At 33.0% G+C, this 27,494-nt stretch overlaps 1 protein-coding gene across 1 annotated transcript in view; it reads left to right on the forward strand.

Annotated features, from left to right (window-relative positions):
- Positions 1-26,919, forward strand: part of REPTOR (repressed by TOR) — a 38,942-nt gene extending 12,023 nt beyond the window's left edge. The window contains exons 2-7 of the mRNA XM_089637135.1: positions 4,456-4,639; positions 20,142-20,355; positions 21,157-21,407; positions 21,677-21,793; positions 25,563-25,705; positions 26,528-26,919. Coding sequence (XP_089493261.1) covers positions 4,456-4,639; positions 20,142-20,355; positions 21,157-21,407; positions 21,677-21,793; positions 25,563-25,657 — 861 coding nt within the window. The 3' untranslated portion in view covers positions 25,658-25,705; positions 26,528-26,919. The remainder of the gene's footprint in view (positions 1-4,455; positions 4,640-20,141; positions 20,356-21,156; positions 21,408-21,676; positions 21,794-25,562; positions 25,706-26,527) is intronic.
- Positions 26,920-27,494: the final 575 nt, after the last annotated feature.

Below are 27,494 nucleotides of genomic sequence, written 5' to 3' on the forward strand. Positions count from 1 at the left end.
GTTTGTTTATTGAATATTAGAGTTTTTTAAAGCATGTTTGATATCATTTAAGCTGATCTTCCCTTTATCCTACTTGAGTTGGGGACCCATCGACTTGACGCAGCGCCTCCAGTTGTCCCTGTCCTGCGCTACTTCAACATTGTCCAACCATAGTATACCTAATATCTCTTCGCACTGCCTTGTAGTTGCTTTCCCATGATGTTTGATATTATAATTAAAAAATATTTGTGTGCATCATTAATTAAATTAATATTTTTTGTTATAATACGTCAATTATTCTAAGCTAAAATTTACACAATAAATATTATGGTATTATTCATACACGGCTATTAAAATTTTTTTTTAAATATTTTAAATTAATTTTATTTTAGCTATTTGTACATCCAAGTTTACAAATGTCTAATTTTTTATAAATTAAATACTTACATTATTATTTATTTCATTTCGTTTGATGAAAATGGCTCCTACAATCCAGCTTAAATCTATCAACCTGCATGATGTCTTATTCAGAATAGTTAGAAGTAAAACATTTACTAGTGACTGACGACTTTTACAAGGTTCTAACTGACATTAACCTTTACGAGAATATGGCCATACTGTGTACGTCTGTAAAGAAATATAAAGGAGTATGGTTGTACTTGTACTTCGTACGGCGGTGTTTATGAATTCTCATAATAACATTAATTTTTAATAAATATTCTTTTGTTATTATTGATTAATTTGGTTATTATAATATTTTTTTTTTTTAAAGTACATGCTATGAATATAATTTGAGTTTTTCAGATTTTTACAGTTTCATGCTTCTGAGTATTACAGTAACAATGATAAGTTTCTTTCACAGATCTATTTTATGTATAACATTGTGAAAAGGCTCACTTATGTGCATATTATGGAGAGATAAGAACTGAAATTTAACTCCTATGAATATTTATGATATGATGGGTCTCTAACTTAGAGCATTCGTCCTGACATCAGAAGAGCTCGGAATTCCCATACTTATAACATTCTTCTAAATCTATCCCGAGAGTCAGAATAACAAAGCTAGTATGAATGAGAATTAAGCCAGGGCTGAGTGTCAAGACGGATATGTCGCGTTTTATCGTCTGCCTAACCCAGCAGAGAATTGGCATGTTTTTAAAATTTTGAAATTGTGAGTAATATGTTTTGCTTAATGTACGATTTAATTTTTTTTTATTGCCGCTAACCCGGTCGTTTATTGACATCAATGGTTATTTACAAATCATGTGCGCTACCCGACTCACTCGACAATATCTGTTCTGAGTCGGGTAGGAGTATAATTACATATATTTTGTAAACAAATCAGGGCTTAATAAAAAATACAACAGAATACATAAAATAATCTAGATAAATATTACATACATATATAAAAAAATGAACAAACTTTAGTGTGAGAGTTCTTATTGAGTACCCCATAAAAACTTATCATATGTATAGAGTAAAGTTGTATTTAAAAATAAGTAGGCAAAATGCTAGCAATTGCATTTAAAACATTAGAAACACTAAAGTCTGTGTAGGTGTAAAATAAAAATAAATGAAATAATAACACACTTAATTCCTTAACATAAATTATAAATTACATTAAAAAAAATAAAACAAAGAAATAAGAAAAAAGAGCAACAAAAAAAAAAGAGAGAGAGAAAAAGAGTATTCAATATATAGGGCGACACATTAGAAACCATTTTCGGTGTCAAAATTACATTTACTCAAAAATTATGCTTAACACGGACGGTTTGCAAGTAACTTGTTAATGCAATTTCTATTTTTGTTCATTAACCATATATTAAAGTTTTTATACTGAAGTTTTATTTATATTAAAGTTTTTTATGATTATTCTGCAAGCTATTGTAAAACTATTTTTTCCAAATCAGATTCAGCAAAATACATTTCACATTTCCACACCATATGCATGCTCTTGATTACATTTCTCTACTCTATTCTTTTTTTTCCATACCATTCTGTAAGATTTCATTTCTCTACTTTACTATATTCTGTTCTTTTCCACACCATACTGTAAGATTACATTTCTGTACCATATTCTTTTCTTTTCCATACCATACTGTAAGATTCCATTTCTCTACTCTACTCTATTCTTTTCCATATCTTACTGTAAGATTATATTTCTGTACACTATTATTTTCTTTTCCAAATGATTCTGTAAGATTACATTTCTCTACTTTACTATATTCTTTTATTTTCCATACTCTACTGTAAGATTATATTTCTGTACTGTATTCTTTTGTTTTCCATACCATACTGTAAGATTACATTTCTCTATTCTTCTCGATTCTATTAAGATTACATTTTTCGACCACGTTTTATGGGGTGGTAATAAAATATCTTGTATTACTTTTCTTTCATATTGCACACAATTCTGTGGCTTGCTTCTTATAAATGGGCCAATGACAGTTTTTCATATTTCGTGAAGCCGATTGCTCCTTTTGGCACTCTGCTCCGTAGCCGAAGGGATCAATGGTGCTAGTTCCTTAGAGCATCTTCCATTTGAATACTGGTAGATATTTTGTTGAAGAAAACTACTCTTTAGAAGTAACTAATCTTAGTTTATTCTATGGAAGAGAAACATTTAAAAAAATCAAATGTGATGAAAACTTATTTTGCGAATTATTTTAGTTAACATAGTTGATTATACTTTGTAAACTGATTAATTATTTAATAAAATTTATTTTTATTTATTATACTTATACATTTTAGTGTTTCTATAAAGGAGGTTTATTGCCAGGTGGAAAGTTCTTCCAACCAACATAGATTTAATGAAAGCATCTCGTTTCTATTTCATTAAGTATTTTTTTTTTTATATTTGCCAAATTTTCTTAGAAATCATTACATAATAACAATTATGCAAATAATATAAATTAACAACTTTGTAATATAATATTATACTTCCAAGAAATCCCAATGAACCTTATAATGTTTATTTTATTCAATCAATTTTATCTCGATTATCCCATGCAAATTTATGGATGGAAAACATTATTATTTTATGGTAATTTATGAAATCAAACAGCAAATAACAGATGTCGAACTTCATAAAGTTTGTGTCTAAAAAAAAATCTTAATTATGTTAATTTATAAGATTTCCTAGTTTTTCTACTCAGATTTGCCAGGGATTTGGATTCTTACTTTTATATTATATTATTAATTAAAAAAATTATAATTTCTCGGTGGAATTGTTTATTATAAAAATTTGCAACAAACAATATGTCAGTTTTGTCTTATTTTTTTATTGGGTTAATGGAAATTTTAAAGCTCCATAGCTTATTATGGTGCATTACAAGCTAAAAGTAGTTATTCCGTGGCCGAGCGGTTAAGATTCTCGGCTACCTACGAATCCAGTAGTCGCGGGTTCAAATCCCGGCGTGAGCAAATAAAATTTTTTGTTTTTTCACATATAGTTTTTTTAAATGATATTTAATATTGTTATAAATGCAGTGACCATAAATCTTTACAGTTGGTGTAAAGACTAGTATTGCTTCATTCCACCCTATTCTCCTAACAAAACTTTTTCAATAATTGCTCCACTTTTCAACTTTGCCACAGCTCGCAAAATTTATTGCCCTATTCGCCAATATCGACCGGCTGTCAAATGATTTCTAATTTATTTATGATAAAATAATACACGTGTCAGCCATTGGAAATCCCCATACAGAATGCAGCTTTAGATGTTATGTAAATCATTTATCTGTTTGTTTATTAATGTGTTGACAGCGCTTTGTGTTCATACAGTTTGTAGTTTTATGAGTAAAAGTACTTTTTTATGAGTTTATCTTTATTTTATTTTTTTTGCTTGTTTATCTTTTTTTTGTATTTACAACGTTAATGTGCACAACTACACTGCAATAAATTTTATTAGTTTAAATTTTTTTAATTAAAGGTACTGCTGTAATGCTTTTTATTGATAAAGAGATGTGTAGTATCTTTGGTATACTTTAAGATTTGTGTGCAGGAAATAAGTACACAGTTCTTTACAATAATCACAGCCAGTGTATTAGGACTTCTCAGGGAGTACAATACCAGAATGCCGGTCAAGCCGTAGAAAGTTGTCCTCTTGCCGCCCGTCTATGTAAGGGAGGTAGGTACCGCTACCACAGGGTGCCAATTATATAGTTTTATATTCCGACTTAATCACAAACATGGAAGGCTTTTTTGTGTAAAAATAAAGAAATTAGACATTATCGGTGCTACAACTCTTGGAGAGTCTTAGACTTCTCCCAACAATTCTTCACCCTGCTGGTTTATTTTATAGAAACCTCTTTGGTAACTTTCTTCCATCCTTGCGAGGTTTCCTGCCCAGTGGAGCCGTCCCAGCGAAGCCGTCCCAGTTATCGTTTGCTCTTCATACAATTAATATTACTTAACTCCCTTTGTGCTTAGTACGGCAGAATAACCTGTTTGACCAATATTGATTTTGTGTTTCAGATCTGGGCTCGCCGTGAGCCCCGTAAGCATCTGCTGTCTACTGGCTCCCTGGCGGAGGCCGGTTCCACTTCCTCGCTGTCCACCGGAGGCGTGCTCAGCCCACAGGCGCCTGATGACCTCAGTCAAGACGAGGACTCTGAGGAAGATGATAGCGACCGATATGAGGACTTCTCAAGCGACGCCGGTAAGACGCATGACCGAATGTTAAATGTGAGAATTCTCGTGCTTGTGACACATTACAGCATAAAAAGCTTGTACATTTCGTATCTCAAGCTTGTATAGATTCTCAATGGAGTTAGTTCAATTATTAGGGATAAATTCTCAGTGAAGCTTGTACATTTGGGTTGCATTTTCAGTGAAGATCATATATTTTGGATAGATTCTCAGGGAAGCTAGAAAAATCATATGTTTTGCTGGAAATTCAGAAAATAGCTGAGTAGATCATACCCATATATTTTTCAGCTGTGTTATCAAGTACAGTTATTAGTATTATTGTATAGTGTACAGTCTGTAACATGTAACTTTGTAACATCGAAATTAACCAAGATGCTATGTTAGCATTGTTCGATGCCATACTGAGAAGCAAGCTGGAGTATGCGAGCGATGTTTGGGCACCGTACCACCAGAAGTACATTGATATGTTAGAGCAAATCCAGAAGAAATTCCTCGGGTATGTCTATATGCGGATGCATGGAACCTATCCTAGGTTCATGAACCATATAGACTTAATTGAGGAAACTAAGTGGGTCTGGACACTAGGCGGAAAGCAAGTCTAGCTATTATGTCTTTCAAAATCTGGAACAATTTTATCGATAGCCCATTCCTCTCGGGATGCTATGATTTATATGTACCAGACCACTACAGCCGAAGTCGATATCATTACCTATTCAGAGTACCAAAAGGCAAAACCGACGTCCTGGCAAAGCATAGCATGACATGGTGAGTGGTGCTGTTAAACGAACTTGCAAAGAATTTGGATGTAAGTGACTGTTCTCTAAATGACTTAAAACAATTATTGAAGAGTCACCTAACTAAATGCTGATATGACTATGTAAAATTGTACTGTAATTGGAATAAATATTCTGCTGTATAATAAAAAATTAAAAAAAGATACTTCAAGGAAATCCTTAATTACTCGAAAGATACTTCAATGAAATCACCATGTTTCCAACTGCCCTTTGCATACCTGTGTTAGAGGAGTACGGTTTGTTTATTATGAAAAAGTATCATCACACTTAGGGGCCGAAAATAGAAACATCTTCTGTCTGGCCACAGAAATTTTATCAAATTTTATCACAATACAATAGTTGACGACCTCGGTGGCAGAGTGGGAAGCTATTTGGCTTTGGGCCCAGAGTTTGCCGATTAAAAACCCAACAAAGCCAAAAATTTATACTTTTCGTATATTTCACCTACAGAATTTAATTTTATAATTGAAAGTAGTATATTTGCTCCACATTCCAGAATAGACAAATCTCTCTGCAAAAACCTGGTGAGAGACCAATCCAGTCTTAATTGAATGTTTTTAAAAATGGTTTTAGTTGTGTTTACTGACTAGATCTGAATATTCAAGTAGCCCAAACTTCCTCTTCAACTCCTTAGCTTTCTTTAGCCTCACAATACATATTGCCATAGTTCCGGGTTGTTGCAACTCTTCAACATAAGAAATGCCTTATGTGTGTCGTGATCCAAAACTCTGGCAAATCCGGCATTAAATTTCCAATACAAAAAAAAAACTGTGTTTCATCATCATTATGAAATTTAAATAGGGTGGCGATATCAAATATCAGACATTGTAAGAGAGACAGAACGCATGCTAAATGGGCTGGAAACAATTGATATTAAGTCGGTAGCGAGACAGGTTTCTATTCAAATCTAATTGGATGGCATTTCGGGTGTGTATTATCTATTCAATGGGTTTTGCATATATTTTTTATATTAATAAGTTATTTTCATAAAAATGAAGTATGAAATATTTGTCATCTGTTTACGTAATGCTTCAAAATTTCGCTTTTACAGTATGATTTATCATGTTAGTATTTTTATCCAAATATTCAAGGATTTCCCTCTGATAAGCTAGCAATATAATCATAAAATAATGAATACAGTAACCAGTGCTCAACAGTATTCATAGCAATCTCATCTTGATTATGTTCAACAGAATTCGGAAATAACAAAAATATTATTATTATTTTTACCTCTTGACAAAATAGGCTTAGCCCCCCCCCCCCTTCCCCCCGATCAGATTATTTTTTATCTATATGCCTTGTTTAGTTTACTTCAAATGATAAACATTGAGGTGCGAGTCATTTAATGTTCCTAACACTTCAAAATTTTCGATATTTTGGCCTCGAAAACAACCTTGGCGATTGAGAAAAATTATCAGAAAATATCAAATTTTTACTATTTGTATATTTAGAACTTTGAAACTGGAATCTGAAACAAAGAGTTGTTTAGAGATGAGGTATTTTTTCCAGAACTGGAGCAGAGTCCGGAAACTCATAGTACAAGCGGGAAACTGGAGAATCTACATCAAATGAGTTGATTTTGTATTATAACTTTTTTTGATTTGAGCTTTCATTAAATACAGTACGAAGTTAGAGTTTTTTTTAACCCTTTAATTGTTGAAAAAAAATTTACAAAATAAATAAAAAATTGATTCTCTATGTGATCTAGATTGTAGTGATGCATTTTTTAATTTATACCGTAAACAGGTAATTTTTGAAAATGATCAATACTGTAAGACTTAAAATACACTTGGTTCTATAAATTTTAACATTGTTAATTATGAACAGAGAAGCACAAACGTTTTGACGACAGAATAGCTGCTGTTTATTATCAGTGACTTATAATTTTAATTAACCAAAATCTGATTTCGATCCATTATGCTTTTAAGTTAACTGATAACCAATCTCATCATAATAATTATTACATGATTAATGTCAAACAATTTTTAAATAAATTAAAATTCACCCACGTTTTGACAATCTCTGATCTTGTAGTAAATCCTAATCCAATAGAATTAATTGATTATGAGACAACTGGTAATGAGGAAGTATTTAATTTCTTATGTAATTTTTTTTTTAAATGTGTTTCAATAAATCTGTAAAACAGGCTTTTTGGATATTTTTTTTTGCTTCATGCTACGAACATAATTAATTCAATCTGTTTTATGACATCACCACTCAAGCACTCGCTAAATGAATGGAGTTCACATCTCATTTTATAGATATAACTGGTGATGTACTCAAATATGTTCATATTTGACCTACTTTGCATTCTGATCAAATCATTTTGGTAGAAATTATTTTCATCTTTGACTAAGGACGGGTTGTTTCGGAGAATCTGAACAATTCATCAAATTTCAACGTTCATTTTCAAGTTCTGTGAAAGACTTTTTCAAGTTCTGTTTTTATTTCAGTTTTGTCAAGCAACTAGCCTACAATGATATAAAAACAGAACTTGAATAAATCTTTCACAGAACCCGAAAATGAACGTTGAAATTTGATGAATTGTTCAGATTCTCCGAAACAACCCGTCCTATGTAAATTATATTAGAAATTTGCTCTCTTTTCAATTAGATTTTGACAAATTTCGATGTGACCTTCATGGAACATTAGATAGCAGTTGATAAAGATAAAAGTATTAAATTTATTTATATATATTTTATATTTTTATTTCATCTTTGACTATGGAAATTATATTAGAAATTTGCTCTCGATTCAATTAGATTTTGACAAATTTCGATGCAACCTTCATGGAACATTAGATAGCAGTTGATAAAGATAAAAGTATTAAGTTTATTTATATATATTTTATATTTTTATTTGATTCACATCATGTTTTTCAGATCTTTCTTAATTTGACCAATCAGAATACATAAAATATATTATTAAATACATATTATTTCATAATTACACGCCAAACACTGTATGAAGTGTGCTAAGGCACAGTTTGTGGGATTCCATCATCTCTGCATACCCCTGGGGAGAAATAGTGTGGTTAGTTAGAGTTTTGTTTCAAGATACAAATATGTTACGTATATTTCTGTTCTGTGACAATCTTTACGGTTGTCCAACATTATCTGCGTATTTTACTCCTATTTTTAATAAATGTCACGAAATGAGGAATGGAAGATTTTCAAGATCTCACAGCCAGGAAAAACTGCATTCATAGCATTTCAGTTTTGGACTCTACTTCCAGATTACCCTACCTGCATCACCCACCTATCCGTTCTGCCATACAGAAGAAGAATTTATTAGTAGTATCTATCAAAATATTTACTTTCTTACTCGTAACATACTTTCACATGAATGATACCGGTAATCCAATATTTGAATAACCTCACCATTTACGATCATGGATAAGTTTTCCAACCATACCAGGGATGAATTTTGTTCATAATATTTAACCATATTGTGTTTACCATCATGAAGCATGTTTGCAGCCGGTGTTATGATATCTTATATAGATTGGTAATCAATTAAAATTATAAAATGAAATGTGCACATGATAGGCACCTGGGAATATTCCATCAGGTATGTTCCAGGGAACATAAATATTAAAGGGGCATTTCACTATCTCTGATTATGTTCTGACTAAGCACTAATCCGCGGATTAGTCATTTTTTCGTTTTCACTATATCTGAATAACGCTAACGCTCAGGTTAAAGTTCGATTTGACTAATCAGTGCTCGAACCTCATGTTAGGCGCTATTCCTCGAATCAAAGATGGCGTCAAAACATTCTTAGTTTGACAGCGGAGAAGTGAGTCGAATTTTGTTGCGAATTATTATGGATACCGAGGTTTTTGATTTACAGAAGCAGGTGAAAGGGCGGCGATGCGAAGGCCGCGAGTTTTAAGAGCTCGAATGAATTTGAATGCTCGTATGATCCATCCTGAATTGTGTTAAAAATAAGAAACAATGTATTAATTCGACACGAATCTATCTAAAATGACCTGATAATCAACATAATATAACCAAATAAATGCACACTTTGCGGTGTGCGGACTATGGCGGGAAACTGGATGACGGCGTTGACCACAGATCAATTGGCGTTGACGCTAGCATTCCATAGATATTGCGGCAAAACATGACAGGCGTTGCAGTAGATGGGGTAACTGCAAACATTTTGCGATGTTGCCAGACTATTTCGAGTGTTATCTATCCGGAAGCTCGGCAACAATGGTGAAACGGTCGCCGTTGAATAACGAAGTTATTCTGATCTTTAAAGCCAACCAACGGCTAGCTAGTCAGATATTTAGCCCGACATAGTGAAATACCCCCTAAGTAATGTTATTCTGAATGCGTTTTTTTTATGAAAACATATTATATTTAAAGAGTTGATAACGACAGTAAAATTAGTTTTTCGATATCTCCAAAAATGACAAAGTTATGAGCTTACAAACCTACGAACCCTTGCTTACGAACCTGGGTTAAATGGATGCAATCTTGTCTTGTGATGTCAAAATTCAATGGCTGTGCTGCAGAACTGCTGCGCCAGTCATTGTACTGACTTCACACACTTGCTGGCTGCAAATATTAACTTTTTGACAGCTTATGTTATCATCGATGCTATTCAGTATTTTCCAAAGATTAGAATTGTTCTGTCCTCACCAATATCAAATTAATATGATACATTTGTAAATACATAACGTGAGATTTGATTGTAGGAGACAACCTCAAGAATTTAGATGAAATTTCCCTCAAAATTAATTTTGGGAATATTCCCATCACTGGTGGTGCCACACAGCCAAGTCATACTGGCTTCAGGGATTAGAATTCTTCAATCAAGCCAACAACCTCCCAATGCGCAAGTCAATACATGAAATAAATTCTCGAGAATTTACCCATAACTATACTATACATACCATAGCTATTGGGGGAGTGTGTTCATATCTAAACAATATAAACACTTTTCATGAAAATACTGTTTCTTTTTGCTTTGTTACGCTAACCCTCCCGCACCGGAGGGGGGGTAATACACACCCCCCAACGAGAGATTTTTGCGATATCTGTTATAAGTTGTTTTTTTATACCACATACTCTAATTATTGAATAATTTATCCTTGAATAACTATTCAGTAATGATCCCGTTAATATTATTTAAGATTTTAAATAATATCTATCCAATTCTGACGAAACTACTCTCCTTTCCCCTCCCGTATCCCGCCTACTTTAAAAAAAAACGTAACTGCAAACATCCCGCTAGTGTGGATGTAAAGTGTGTATTTTACTGGAGGGGGTAACAATAATAATGCGCTCGAGTTATGCTCAATTTTCTCTTTTACCGTTTTGTATTACTGCTGGGCTAAAACATGGGTGATGTCCGGTTAAAACGGTAGGTACAAAAAAATAACTAATATCTGAGTTTTACTGGAAAGAGCAAAAGGAATATTCTCCGATGTTACAGGGGGGGCCTTTGTGAACCCCCTTCGAGTGATACATAATTTTAACGTTTAGGTATGTAAAGGTTTAATAAAAATCACAATATTTTTTAACTTCAAATGGGACAGTTTATTGAACTGTGTTTCTGAATTAACAAACTCCTTTGGACATTTCTGAACTACCAAGACACAGGCTTCAGATCTAGCCAGTAAACTAGGCCCTCACCCCTTCACACGGATGAGAATTTTACTCAATAATGGGGTAAACATTTTTTTTTTCAATAATGTGTATCACTGGGTTGATATTAAAAAACATAAATTATGAAAATTTAACCTGTCCGGTGGTGAGTTTCTGGAAAGAAAACGGTCCCGCTGGAGGGAGTTTCAACAATCAAAATATAGAAAAAAATAAATGCCACCTCGTAGAGTATAAAAAAATAATAAAAAAATCCTTACAAACTAGCACGAAAAAATAAATACTAAGCTATTTAGAAGGAAAAAATAAAAACAATTTTGCAGAAATCGCCAACCATCGAAATCGGAGCAGATTTTTGTTTTTACTTAATAAAAATCAGATTCACTTACCACAATTTTGATGATGCCAAGGGGGGAAGAACAACTTTTTTCACACACTTACATATACGTATTATTATTTACACTTATACTATTGTATTTTCATTATAAAAATTAAACATAGGTACACAATGTATATGCAGTCAATAATTACGATAACAATAACACTCTTCTAATATTATTATGTACATTATCTTAGGAATAAAATTGTCTTCACTAACTAATACTGCTTTTTCGTATGGTAGTCTTGAAAATGGTCTTCAATGGTTCCAAAAAATTTCTTATTTTATATAATTTATCGGTTGTCGCAGTATCGTTATCAGAAAAATGAAGAGCTCGGAGCAAAAGAAAAAAATCTATCTTGAGAAAATAATACTTTGAAAAAAGGTGTTTCAATTATTGGATTATTTGTCCAGTATTGTGAGTTTTTCCCACAAGTCCCATAAGCATAATCGTGACTAAAAATGTATATATTTCAGCCTCCGTGGTGTCTTTCCACTTCATCATTTTAGAGTTCAGAGAAATGTCTAAAGAAATTTTTTGCAGCGTATTTATTTGTTTCGCTGACAATTATTTTTACCACATCAAGTGTGAAGAATAAGTCAAAAAAGTCTATTTCCAATGAATTTTCACTAACGGGAATATTTGCTCTTATACCTGAGTTAGTTGAATAGAATTCATGAATAATGGGCGTTAACTTACCCTGATTCCATTTACGATGATCAACTTTTCTCTTTTTGGATGTTGAACAACTAGGGAGAGTTTCATCCCAATCAGATGTATCAGATTCGTCGGATGAGCTATCTGAATGTATTGGCAAATCATGAAGATCCTCGTAAACATCTTCATCTTCACTTTCGATTAAAATATCAGCAATGTCTTGTTCATTCAAAGGGTTAACCATTTTTTATAAAAGTAAAATATATGAATTGAACTAGTAGTCCAGTCAGTGGGGGATAAAAAAGGGCTCCACCTTGCAAAAGGTTAGGTAGTAGCGATTTTCACATATGTTGTTAAGATTGGGACTCTAAAGAAAAAAAAAAGTTTTCGACCTTGGGGGGGTCGAGCTCGACCCGCCATCTTGGATTGAAGGTGCCAAAATTTGGTTTTTTCAAAATAATTATGAAGTGGTTGATTTTACAACCAAATTGTTGAAGAAAAACTTAAAGACAACTAAATTACCTACATTTTTTGTACAAAGTTTTTTTTTGTAAGTCTAATAGGTAACGAGTTACAGCGGTTGAAAGAAGAAAATTTTGACAAAAAATTGTAAATCTCCAGTTTTCTTGATAAATTTTGTTGATAAAAAGCTGTTGGATTGGTTTTCTCAGCATTGTCCCTTCCCCGAAATCAATTCACTTCTTTCTATCAGTACTGGAATTGTCGGGGATGAAAAGATTGATTGTCATTTATCCAGAGAAATAGGTACCGAGAGGATGTCGAACATGGTTACCACGTCTGAAAATTTTGAATCTATAAAATTTAAACGTAAGGACAAAGTTATTCCATTAGTAGCAGTCAACAGCAGCAAAGGTCGGCGAAACAACTATTTCCATCAACCCGCTAATGTTGTTCCAGAGAATGTGAATTGTGAAGAAATCCGACGAAGAATTGAAGGATTTCCTTAAATTCGAACTCGCCCTATTTCCTTTGTCGTTCGTAGTACGTTCACTATGTAAAAAAAACACTATGGATCACATGCAGTCATTGTTTTCGATGGATATCCGCTTGATGATGGTGAAAAAAATACGAAAACCGCAGAAAGACTTCGCCGATCGAAGAAGCACATGTCTGCAGATGTTCTTTTCGATTAAACAATCCCATTTCAAGTATCACAAGAACGATTTTTAGCCAATGAAAATAACAAAGTCCGTCTGATTTCGATGCTTACAAAGCAATTTATACAGGATGATTTTATTTATTTATATATAATTTGTACATTTATTTATAACAATTACAGGTAATAAAGCCTAAGACGTTATAATTGTACCATTTATGCAGTGTATATGCAATGCCAAAAATCTCGCAAATGCGCTATAGGACACAAAAAATAAATCTAATTTTTTATCTACCGCATTCAAAAAGCACGTAGCTCTCCCCACAGGTGAGTTCATTAATAAATTAGTGCGGCTTGCTCTACTATATAGAAGATTGTGATGACGTCCTCGAGAGTGAGACTCTGGTACAAAATTTTTTAATTATAGTTAAGTATGCTGAAGAAGATGCTGATGAGTTGATTGTCAATACTGCGATTTCCTTGTGTTCATCATATGACGCTGTTTTCATTATTGGCGAAGACGTTGATCTCCTAGTTCTGCTGACAGCATTAGCACCACCCAAAAGTAGTATATATCTTCGCAAACCCGGGAGAGGCAAAACTTTTGAAAGACTGTATTCCGCGAATAGTGTGAAATACAAAGAGGCGGCTGAGAATATTCTGTTTCTTCATGCCTTTAGCGGCTGCGATACAACATCGTCCTTCTTCAACCAAGGAAAAACAAAATTTTGTTCGCTTGTGCAAAACGACACAAGACTCAATGCCATGATAGGAATCTTCAAACAACATGATGCAACACCAGAAGACATAGCAGCAGTTGCAGGAACACGCTTTCTTGTTGCTTTGTACGGGGGTGACATGGATAAGGAAACCTTGGAAGAAGTCCGCTGCAAACGTTTCGCAAAGTCGACAACAAAAAGCAAATTCAATCTTGCCTCTTTGCCACCAACGAACGACGCTGCATGATACCATGCATTTAGAACGTACCATCAAGTCCAAAAATGGTGTGGAATCCAAAAAAATCCAGAAAACTGGGGCTGGAAACGTGACACCAACGGGCTTGTTCCAGTAAGAATGACAAAGAAACTAGCACCCGAGACTTATTTATTTCATGCAATTGTAAAAAAGGATGCGGCGTTGCATGTAGCTGCAGGAAAGCTGGATTGAAGTGTTCTATTGTATGTGGGTGCTGTAATGGTCAAACATGCCGAAATTCGCCAGAGGTTCACATCGATGTCGAGGACGAAGAAGAAGAGATTTTGTCAATTTAAGCCCAGAATCTCAGTATCACAGGCAATGAGTTAGATGATGACATTGATGACGAAGACTGTTATTAAGTAACATAATTTATAGTAACATAATTCATAGTAATGTAACATAATTTCGAAATCTACCATCGCTGGTATATCTGTGGAGTAGACCTACTGGGGATACCACAATAAAAAAAATGCGCCATGTTCTCTACATCATGGTGGTGTAGAAATGAGTTAGCAAAATTATTATAATTATATAATGAATAACCCGAAAAAATTACAAAGTTGGAAATTTCATCATTTTTTAGAAAAATATTCACATTTCTGCCACTGTAACTCGTTACCTATTAGACTTACAAAAAAAAACTTTCTATAAAAATGTAGGTAATTTAGTTGTCTTTAAGTTTGCCTTCAACAATTTGGTTGTAAAAACGACCACTTCACAAATATTTTGAAAAAAACAAATTTTGGCACCTTCAATCCAAGATGGCGGGTCGAGCTCGACCCTCCCAAGGTCGAAAACTTTTTTTTTTCCTTAGAGTCCCAATCTTAACAACATATATAAAAATCGCTACTACCTAACCTTTTGCAAGGTAAAACTCCCCACTGACTGGACTATAGTTATCAATACAAATCACAAAGTCAAATCACAGTAAAACACTGTCCAAATTATGAATAACCTAAAATAATAAAATGTCAATGATATTAACAGTATAACGAATAATATTTCAAATAATTCATAACACTAAGATTCACTATTGAATTTTGATCAAACTGTCAAAAACTGTATTCAAACTGAAAACAAACAATGTCGGTACAATATATGTAATAAATATTCACATCCAAACACGTGAGGTAATTTTTAATGCAAGATGATTAGGTTATTCAGTGTAAAAACAAACAAAAACCACAAATTTCCCTCCCCAAAGAGCTCGCTCGCAATAAAAATGTTGTTTACCACTAACTGCCAGACGGTGACGTCACGGAATATTTTAATTGTGAATAACTCCGTTGGTAATGTACCTAAATCGCTAAAAACTTTTGCAAGTTATGACAAATCGTCCCTAGATGGCAGCAACTATCGGTTTTCCGGAAGAAATTCAATAATTAATTAATTTTAGGCGCAACCGTACGGGTACGGTCATACTCCTTACGAGGAATTTTTTTCTCACCGTACCTGTACGGTCATACCACCGGACAGGTTAATTGTCACACCCTGCATTTGGCTTACACGCGCAATGTGACTTTTTTATTTCCTTATTTTCCATAAGCGCAAGCTTATCTATATATTGCGACTCGTGTAATGTGGTGAAATTGTACAGCATGTATTTATTATAGTGTATACCATTAGTTATTATTTTTCGAGATTACTCACACTAGTGAATATAATTTTATCTTTTCGTATTATTTATAGTTTTCCCACATATATCATTCGAATGAAAATTAGTTTTACAAATGAATCAAGTTGAATGGTTAGTACATATATATTTATAATATTACAATGTATATACATATTTATTATATGATGTAACACACTTAATATAATTCGTTTGCTTTTCTTGTTTCAAGTGAATAATTTCATTCTTTCCAAAAACAACTGTGGAACATAAAATTTTAATACTTTTATTTAAATTAACTGCTAATCTCTGATAATGGGGAATTACATTCACTTTTACTAGCTAATTTTTAAATTAATTATTCATGCTTCTCCACTCCAATTTTATTCACTACTATCTGACGTGTGCCCGGCGTTGCTTAGGGACTTATAAATGGTTTGGAGTAAAATTTTGACTTTTTAAATATACATTTCCTTAGAAAATTATTTTGATGTATATCATAAGGATTAGCCAGCGTTAGGAATCCAAGCGCCGTAAATTTTTTTTTACGTCTTGATCACAAAACATCGACATTACTCAACTTTCTATAAATATAATATGCATGTATTATATATACAGGGTGTCCGGAAACTCGTAGTACAAGCGGGAAACTGGTGAATCTACATCACATTTGGAGTCGATTTTGTAGTATATTTTTTTATTATTTGAGCTTTCGTTATCGAGTAAATCGAGTTTGAAGTTGATTTTTTTTTTTTTTTTTTTAATCAAATTCTTATAAATTATTACTGAAGATCAAAGTACCCAACTAATTAAACTATTTGAAAGTAAAACAAATGAAGAAACTCGGATTTGAAGCATTATTTTGAAATCACCCTTCATTTAACCCGGTGTAATCATAAAATATTTCTGCTCTGCAGGGTCAAAACATCTGTTATTCAACCCTAAACACCAGAAAAAACTTTAACCCTAAAATAGCCGAAAAATATTTTTTTTTGGTTTTTTTTTTTTTGAAAATGCTTAAATCAAAAAACTTTATGTTTCTTTGGGTTCCCCATGTGGTGTAGATTCTCCAGTTTCCCGCTTGTACTACGAGTTTCCGGACACCGTGTATAAACCTTCCGAAAGAAATTCTCTAAATGATAGTGAAAACCCTATCAAAATCATTTTGCAAAATACTATTTAGAGATTGGAATGCAATTCTTTTACCTGCAATAATAATAATTGAAAGTAATTTTCTTATTTTTTACAGATGGGGATAGGATAGTGGGGTTCGGCCAAATTTGGGTTAAGAGGGGCAAGTACTGTGGTACGTGCCCGGTCTCGGTCTTTCTGTGCAGATAGAGAAACAATAGCGCGTGTTGCTTTTACGTTCACAGATGGATGGCACTGTTTTTCAAAAAAGCATGTTTTATTTTTCACAGGTGACATCTATATAATAAAGATATATAAAAACACACACATATTCGAATGCAATGTTGTGTCAAAATTTCAAAGCAATCGGTGAAGAACTTTTGGTGATATAAGATTTTGAACAAACGAACATTTACATTTTTATTTATATAGATACAGGGTGTATCGGCACGTACCCGACAAACTTTAACCAACTATTCCTTAGCATATTTGGAGTAAAAAATCTTATGTGCACTTTGCTGTCCGGTAACGTTTTTTTTTTAATAAAAAATTAACTATTCATATTTTCACCACATGTCACCACTGTTTTATCCTTTTTCAAAGTTTGAAAACCCATCTGGCAAATATTTTATTCGAATTCCGTTGAATAATGCACGTGTGTACCTATATTTGGGCACTTTTACAATCACAACGAAATGGCACGGCACCATTCGTCTCATTTTTAACTATTATTATTTAGTGTATGCGAAAGAGCGAAGACGCTTTTTGACATACTTGCTTATAACAGCTGTTGAACACGAAACGCAATGCCAATGACAGTGATGTAGTGTGGAAATTTTTAATTTTTTTGTTTTTAATTGAAAAAAAAATGCTACCGGACAGCAAAGTGCCCATAACATTTTTTATTCCAAATGTGCTAAGGAATATCTGGTTAAAGTTTGTCGGGTTAGTGCCGATACACCCTGTATAGATGGGCACAGACTTGTTCAAATTAATAGACTCTAAACGAATTCCTTTTTTAGTTTTATTTATATTTGACGAAATATTCTATAATCTAGTATTTGACGAACATTCCTTCGTTCTTAAGAAGCAATTTAATCATAGTCAGCATGCTGTGCACCAAATTTTTGTAGCTGTTTTTTTTTTTTTTCTTGGCTGTGATGCCATACTTGAATGAGTTCCTCGATGAATCTTTTTTTTTTTTTTTTTTTCTTGGTTTTGGTGCCATACTTGAATGAGTTCCTCGATGAATCGTTTTTTTTTGTCAATTCTTTCTTCACAATCGATTTTTGATAGGGTTCATTTCGGGTCTATTTCTAGGCCATGGGAGCATTGGAATTTGCACATCTTGGAATATATTAGCAGACAACTTTGGCATTGTGGCAGGGAGCCTTGTCGTGCATGAATGTTCCATCTTCAATTGGAATCCGTGTTGTGATATTATTTTTTGATGGGAAGAGTTTCGAATCTAAATTCAATTTTTTTTCATCTTCGTAGCGAGATTTCTGAACTTGGTATCTGGATTGCGCTTTGGTCAATTCATAGTATGGTAATTATGAATGTTGGTCTCAAATGAATGCATTGTTATGAAATGCCTTTAGGTCATTGTGTCTTCACCTAGTTATCAGTGTCATAATTTATAATCATCTGCTTTAATTCAGTTTCCACAATTATTTAACCGGTTCATGTAACACATTTCTTAGTTATAGATAGCCAGGAAAACGTTATCGTGAACTTTCTAATCACTTTTTTGACCCCACATCCTCATATCACAGTGTTTCTTAATGCCCATTAGATACGAACCATTGCCCTTTAACTTGTAAGGGTAAAGCACGGATGGTATAGCTCCACATCGTACAATCCTGATGCAACCTTTTTGATTCTTACAAATGCATTCAACTTTGCAAACGAAGCCTGTGGGTTTTAAAACTATGGTGTGCCATTATTTAAAAAAAGAAAGGTTTGATATCGCACTAGAATCCCAACTACAAAACCAGTCAATGCAAGTAAAAAAATCTGATTGGTTTTCTTTCATCAGGGCGATACTGAAAGTATCTTCTGCTCTTCGAAGATGTGCAATAAACAAAAAATATTTTTTTTGTGTGCATTGAAATCTAAACATTTTTATGCCTTTTGGGTTTTATTAATTGTATGTTAAAGTTTGTGATTTTTGTTTTTATTTAAAAAATGATTTTATATTTTTTTAATTAAGAAAGTGAAACCTCCGTGGAGTAATAAAAAACTAAATGGAATTTTGGGTTAAAATAAACTGCTTTTGTGTTTTTAATCATTCAACAATAGCAGTCATTCATTGTTACACCAGTAGTAGTGGATGAATTGCATAATATTATGCAATTGTTTTCTGAGTAAAAAATCGTCACAGTTTAGGATTTTGTACTATCATAACAACTCGGCATGTGACAAATGGATATTTCACACAGGCCTGAAGAACAAACTTACTTCTAGAAATAGAAATATACAGGAAAAAATAATAGTTCTACTTGAAAATAAATATATTCATTGTTCATGATATTTTTCCTAGTATTGTTTGTGCTATAAACTTTCAGTCAATTTCAGTTAGGAACTATAAATTATTTATTAGTTTTTAGAAAAAGAAGGAATGTCAAGAGTAGACATAAAGCGTATACGACATGCAAGTCGATGGAATAGGAAGTCGGGGACGCTTCTGGAAAAAATCAAATAAAGCAAATACTTTTATGTACGGTCTATGTCAACTTTTCGGTATTACAGTAGAGACGTCACAAGACAATGAATGAGGTAAGAAGTGTGTGCAGAAACATATGCCCAACAATATGCTCTCTGCCTACAGCTGTTAAGAAATAGCATGGTTATTAGTTAGTTATGCATCATCCCAGTTTTCAAATGTACTTTTGAAGATTCGTAAATAAAAGTGCTCGCAAACATTTTTATACAGTGTCGAATAGCTAACAGGCTTCACTTAAGAATTTATCCGAAAAGTACGAGGTTCACTGAGAATCTATCCCAAATGTATGTGCTTCACAGAGAATTATTCCAAATATTACAAGCTTCACTGAGAATTTATCCCAAATATTACACAAGCTTCACTGAGAATCTATCCCAAATTTTACAAGTTTCACTGAGAATCTAATTCATATGTATGTGCTTCATACAGAATCTATCCCAAATGTACCACCTTTATTGCAGGAGTTAGTTCCATAAACTGATTAATGATTTTGCTTTCCACAGATGACGGTGACGATGACCCTGATGGCAAGACTGGCAGCAAGATGCGTCGCATGAGCAAGAAGGAGCGCTTCTTCTGGCAGTACAATGTGCAGGCCAAGGGGCCCAAGGGACAGAGGCTCGTGCTCAAAACCAAGCTGGAGGACCCACACGTGCTTAACGAGGTCACTGACCCCGTGTTCAGCCCCAGCTGTAGTGTTCGTGGAATCAAACACAGGTATTAATTGTTGTTTAGCGCTACAATCCTTGGAGATCCCAATCCCTGGCCGCCTTTTGTAATGAGAATTTAATGTTCTCCACAACGGTTTAGGTCTTGTCACTTATTCGTCCTGCTTCCTGGTCAGCTATATTCATTCCTGTCTAGCGGATCCATTCCGGTTTCATAATAATTGTCGTTCACACGTTCGACTCTCAGAACAGCTGTGGTCGTACCTTTTCATTGACATCTTTTATGGCTCTACTATGCATTCTTAGGATTTCCTCTTAAAAATACATATACCCTTTCACTACTTTTTGTAAAGAACCTAGCTCTCTGAACCACAGTGTGACACTAGTCTAACCTTTTCATTGACATCTTTTATGGCACTATGGATTCTTAGGATTTCCTCTTAAAAATACATATACCCTTTCACTACTTTTGTAAAGAACCCAGCTCTCTCTGCCCCAGTGTGACACTAGTCTACAGATCTGATGAGTGTTTTATGGAGATTTGATTTTGTATCAATAAATATTTTTAACTTTTACTAAATTATGATAATTTTGGTGGCGAACGGAGAAGCAAATATTATGCAACATAGCGAAAAGGAAATAGATTTGGCCCGGCAATATTGTGTCAATATGGTTAGCTGAACAAACTCACTGTCAAGACAGGGCAATACGTCGATAAGAATAGAAAATACACAACAATCTTTACCGACAATGTGGGAATCTTGATAAAAAATACCTTGCTTGTAAGAAATTGTCATACAAAGTTGCTCTCTTACCAGAGCCTTTATTTCAATGATGTCAATAATTCCAGTGGCAAGGCGCGCAAGGGCGACGGCAATGACCTGACCCCCAACCCCAAGAAGCTGTTCATGATCGGCAAGGAGCTGGACGGCCTGGGCCGGGTTATCAACGACATGACCCCCGTCTCCGAACTGCCCTTCAACGTGCGCCCCAAGACCCGCAAGGAGAAAAACAAGCTGGCCTCGCGGGCTTGCCGGCTCAAGAAGAAGGCGCAGCATGAGGCCAATAAACTGAAGCTCTACGGGTTGGAACATGAACACAGTGAGTTGATGTTTTCTATAAACGCTATAAAAATTCCCAGGAATTTCTAAGAATTTCTTTATTATTTTTAAATATTTTACATGCTTTTAGCATATAATATATTTTTACATATCTGTTTCACCCTGCTGAGTAACGCCACCCATCATGTAAATTTGTTTTTATTGCCATGTTAATACTATGATTATAGTTACTTGGCGAGTATTTACTCAATAGTTTACTAGGAGGTGGTGAAATACCTTCTTATTCTGTGTTTGGTACTTTTATTACAGAGAGGCTCATCAACGGCATCTCTCATCTGAAGGGCGTCATCACGAGAAAGGTGACCAACCCGAAGAAGGTGCAGGACTATGAAACTCACATTGAAAAAATTGTCAAATCAGCTACAAGTAAGTCCATCACCAATCAATCAGTAAACTGGCGACATCGGTTTTCTTTTAAATCAGTATAGATCATACCTCTAACTCTCTTATGCTACGTCTACATGCTTGTCACAAGTCGCTTGTACAAATGATTGGCAAGTATAGGCAAGTCAAACTTCGACATCTACGTGCTTGCGAGTACACCAGTATTTTTGGAGTGTTCAGACGTGGCAGACGTCGAAGTAACTACTTAGGCTATCACGTTTACGTTAACCTACTTTTATTTTAACATGAAACAAAACAAAGAGAAACGAAATTTTAAAAATATATTTTTTTATTGCAATGAATGATAAATTATTACTTAATAAAATATTATTTATTTATTTTTGCCCTTAGGGCTTTTACATAAAACAAGTCTTAATAAATTACAGTTTTTTAAATTTATGTGATAGTATTTTACAAAATATTAACAATGATATTTAAGAGGAAGCTACAAGCCAATTATGTGTATATTCTTGGTATACCTTATATTGTAGGTAATAGTCATTAAAATCGCTTGACAAACGGAGTCTAGAAACGTTCGATTTCAAGCACATAACTGGTTTTTATTTATTTTGTAAATAATTTTATAAGAAAGCAAAAAAGTTAATTAAGTTGAGATTATGTCACAGATAATCTCAGCTATACTGTATTTTTTTTTTAAGTTTCCTTTATGCGTTCATACATTTCTATTGAAAAATATTTTTTATAGTAGTTTACATTTATATTTTTTACTGAGTAATTTATCTTTTTATTTGTATTCTACTCAAGCGAAACGTTAGGAAAACCTTCAATTTATCTAAAGCATATTTTTGGTATCATAATGTACACCAATTCGTTATAAAGATTAATCAAAATAGTGATTTAGCATAAGCTTCGCCTTAAGATAACATTATACAATTAACCACTTAATACTCGTTTTTTTTTAACAAAAATGAAACTAAAAACATCAGGTTATTTTATTTTTTATAAAGAGTTAATATAATTTAAAATTGACCAGTTCAAAAAAAAAACAAAACAGAAGCAATAAAAAATGTAAAAAAACTTAACCATATTCAAAAAATAAAACAAGACTAACTATAATAAAAAATACCAGTGTTCTGGTTGTCGCGGTACGATACACACGCCGTCCGCGAACACCGCTCGTTCAAAATCATTATGTGGTTAAAAGGAAATTATTTTTACATAAGAATGCAAATTTAAAAGGAAGTTCAATGAAAAGTGTACTTATATTTTAAAACAGAGTAGACAGGCAGTTAATTGAAAAATGTTTCATAAATACATTAAGAAAGATATTCAGATATTAGAGAGTTCCAAAGAAAGAATGTGTCACTGGTTAATAAAGCTGCTGAGGAAATATCTTATAAGAGCTTTTGCCACTATATTTTGTTTTGTTTTTTATGTAACATAGTGATGAAATAATAACAATATTGTATTGTTTATTTATTTTTAATACAATTTACGTCAAACGGCACGGAGTGAAAACGGCATCCGTCTGTTGCCAGTTCGGAAGTTCTACTAATAATAATAATAATTAATTTTATTCTAGAATGTGGGGAGGTTAGTGCAATCCCACACGTCCCATATAGATATACATTATTTTATATGTATTATTATTTTTTTTTATAAAAGATATAATAAATTAACAAATAACTACAACTATGCAGGCGTAGCTTGGGCCCAGCGCTCACTCAGGAGTGTCACTTGGTGCTGGTAGGCTGCGGTCACCAACGTGTTGGCCATTAGCCGCATCCTTGCTCCAGTGACCCGGCGTCTCATCAGGCCGTCAAATCTATTTAGTCCTAATTCTGTGAACATTGTCGATGCGCTGCTGTATCTTCGGTATCCAAATATGATTCTACAGGCGTCATTATATTGAATTCCGAGTCGTTCCATCGAGCAAGTTCGGTAGTGACACCATGTCTCACACGTATACAGGCTATATATATATATATACATACTAATGAATGATGCATCGCAAGCGTTTGCGGCAAGGTTCCTTTGACTAGTGCACAGAATACCGACACCGGCCCGATTAGCGGCAAGCTCTTGCAAGTCTATACAAGCCAAGCCAAACGCCCGCACCACACGTTTGAATCTGTGAATGCTTGCCGAGGCTTGGCAAGCGTGTAGCACCACCTTTAGGTTTTCAATGATTTTTAGACTACATAATAATGTCATTTAGCCTAATAATTAACGTGTTTGTTTACTTTACTGATAAATATAGTTCAGTAAAATATATATTTCTTCATTTCTGACATTGATTTTATTACTTCAGTTTTCTTCTTAATAACTTGTTGCAAAAAAATTAAAAATTATGTAAACGTTGTGAGAAATTAACACAATTATGCATTATTTTAGTCATCACTCCTTTTTTCTTTATTTGTGACATCTGTAAACTTTTTAATAATTTCAAATTTAAAAATAATATAAAATGTGCAGCATCTTAATGAATCAATACAAGTATCCTTTTAAACCAGCTAAGGTTAAGTAAAAATCATAATATTTACAATTATTCATTCAGAAAGTATTTGATATTATTTTGTAGAATTCATTGGGCGGTACAATTAGAAATGGTCCAATTAATATGAACCCTCTATCTTGTGACATTTACTATCAGTAAATTATTAATAAGTACCTTCTTCTGATATGTAGTAGAAACCGGTCGCCATAGAAAATTAAATTTCTTGGTAATAAACAAAGTAATTGTTTTATTTTCAGAATTTAATACATTAAAAATATAAATCATTTTTGCTATCTCTTCACATACATAATTCAAATTAGTTGCATATACATAGTAAACAAAATAAAATAACTTTAAAAAGTTACATGCAAGTCATCAATCTTTGATATTCAATGCGATTGACCTTATTATTTCCAAAACTGACCCCATGTAAGACAGACTTCCGCATGCGTGGGTTTTTGTATGTACAAGGCAACTGCTACACTCGTAAGTAAGTAATGCAAAATTACCAATGAAAATTCATCAATTTACTCAATTTTAAAGAAAAATATGAGTACCTTGCTGAACAACACACCTACACTAACAAGGACGAAATCCTCAAATCTACTAAACATTCCAAAATTAAATACATCTTTCGGCCAGAAAAACCACTATTTCCATGCTATAAAATTATATAATGCCCTTTCTATTGAAATTAAAAACACCATGGATATAGAAAAGTTTTAAAAAGACATCAAATTATGGCTAACTAAATATGAAGATGAGGGAATCATTAAATTTATGAAGTAACCCCAATGCAAACCTACAGACAACAAACATAAATACTTTTTGCTTAATTTGTAAGTTACTTACCAAGTGGTGTAAGTTTTGAGATGTCTAATCGTGTCTGTGCAAACTTACAACCTTCTCACAGCTTATGAAATCAGTTTGATAAGTTGAGACGCATACTGTATATTTGCAAACATAAGTTAAACTTTCACATAACTTATGTGAGTATACATTACCATAAATTGAACAAAGCTGAATACATAAATATATACGCACTTGTAAGTAACTTGTCAAAAACTGGCATAAGCTGTAAATTTAAAATTACAATAGCTAGCATTATGGTAATATCTTGATATTTTACTTTACCTATTCTATTCAGATCTGTACTGCTGCTAATAATGAATTATTTGTATCCGCTGAAGCTGAGGTTTTTACGATGATTAATCAAATGATAGCAAATAAATCTTTCCATTCAAAATTAATATTTGGCAGTTATTACAAAAATTTATTTTTTTATTTTTTCAGAAGTGAAAATAGCTGGACACTCTTCTGAATTTGTGAACAGAGTCCTTGAAAAGGTTAAGGTCGGAGTGCCAGATGGGGGTCTTAATGATTTTTGAAGACATTTCGTTACATTCGAAAATGGCTCAAAAGATATGATTGAAAAGGTTTGATATTTGACATATTTTTTAATTTAATTATTTTAAGACTTTTTCCATAGACATATAAATTAACAGATGAGTCAATCGGGGAAAGGGGAACAAACCAACTTGCGCAGAGGCACTGGAGGCTGCGTAACCATCCCACCTTCGGCCATTTTTCAATAAATTAATCTAATGGTACGCACGTAACTCGTATTTATAATATCACTATTCGGTCCTCGAGAATTAAGTCTGCTTGCAAATTACTAGTCCTTTTTACTATAGCGCGCAAATTGCTGGCGGCTTAAAACTTAACTTCGTATCCCAAATCGGGTAAAAAAAAGTTGAGCTCCTCTCCAAATTTTTATATTTTGTTACACTATTTAGTTAAAACACTTTTACAAATGTGTTATAATTTAACCACATCACACAATTTTAGTGTCGCCACGCCAGGCCATTAGTTTAAGAACGAAGATCCTGCGCAGAGAAGTCCCACAACGGAGAGCGCTGCAAACCTTTAGCGAACTTTACTTATCTGCTCTTGTTCTGGTTATTTCAATGTGCGCTCTTCGGTGGTCAAAGTACGAAGAACCCTCCTTGTGCCAAAAATTTGATCACATAGTTTTCCTACAGCTCATTGAAATGATACCTAGATTTCATGTTAGGGCAAGTCTATTAATTTGAATGTCTATGCATTTTTCCCAGTTGTAACAGTTTAAAAACTTATGTTTCATAAAATTTTTGGTTTATCATACTTATTTAATTTGTTTATTATTTCTATGAAACCACATTATCGTTCATTCAACTTTGATGCGTTTATGCTAATTAACGCTAATCTTTTCTTTGCAGAATGGAGTGTGAACATCAAAGAAATCTCAAGACTATTTTTATGCTGAATATTATTGATCATTGGTGGAAAACCTTTGGCTATTGAAACATGATGTTAATTTAATTCACCATACTCAGTAGGATTTAAAGCAAATGTTATTAAAAATTCAGATGTATCTTTTTTATGTGTTTTCTGGTAAGCAGATTTTTTTTCGCAATCAATACTTTAAGTAAAATTATGTTTTTATTTAAAACCTCCGAAATATTAATGTGTACCTACCCTTAGAATTTGAAGAAAAGTTAATTTTATTTAATGTTACTAAGCTATACAAATAAGTTTACTAAAGAAAATATGTTCTTTTGAATAATTATTCTTACTTTTTGTGTTGTGTTTTGAAAGCTGATGTATTTAATTACTGGTATTTTTAAGGTTTCTATGTAAGAAGCATTTGTATATAAGTTAATAGCTAAAAAGTATTTTGATAGCTTTGCACGGTTTAAGTAATTTAATTTAAAAAGTATATTGAGTCACAGGCTATATTGAACTTTCGTCATTTTAAAAACTAAAGTATCCTTACTTCTCTCATTCCAAAGTAATAATATTATTGAAATACAAACTTTTTTTCTTATTCTGTAAAGTTTCTGCTATTAGGTACCCACCATCATATTGAATACAAACATTAATGGAAACACTCAAGCTTTAAAATTGTAGATATACATGTACCTAAATATGATATATCTCTAAGGGTTTATAAAATTAGTACTAAAAAAATTTAAATCATGATAATATGAATGGGTGGATTAAAAATAACTTTTTATTTTTAATAATCTTAGTTTGGGAAAAGTTGGGTATTATTTTTTTAAATTTCTAATTAACTAAGCAAATCCTATCATCTAAAAGGGCATGTATTTGCTTTTCCATTGAAAATAATCTGTGATTCTTTTTTTTTTTTCTTTCTTTTTTCATTATGCCCAAAATATTATATTA

The sequence above is a fragment of the Hesperophylax consimilis genome, chromosome 11 (assembly GCF_061612785.1).
Source record: "Hesperophylax consimilis isolate HC1 chromosome 11, BYU_Hcon_1.0, whole genome shotgun sequence".
Taxonomy (NCBI): Eukaryota; Metazoa; Arthropoda; class Insecta; order Trichoptera; family Limnephilidae; genus Hesperophylax; species Hesperophylax consimilis.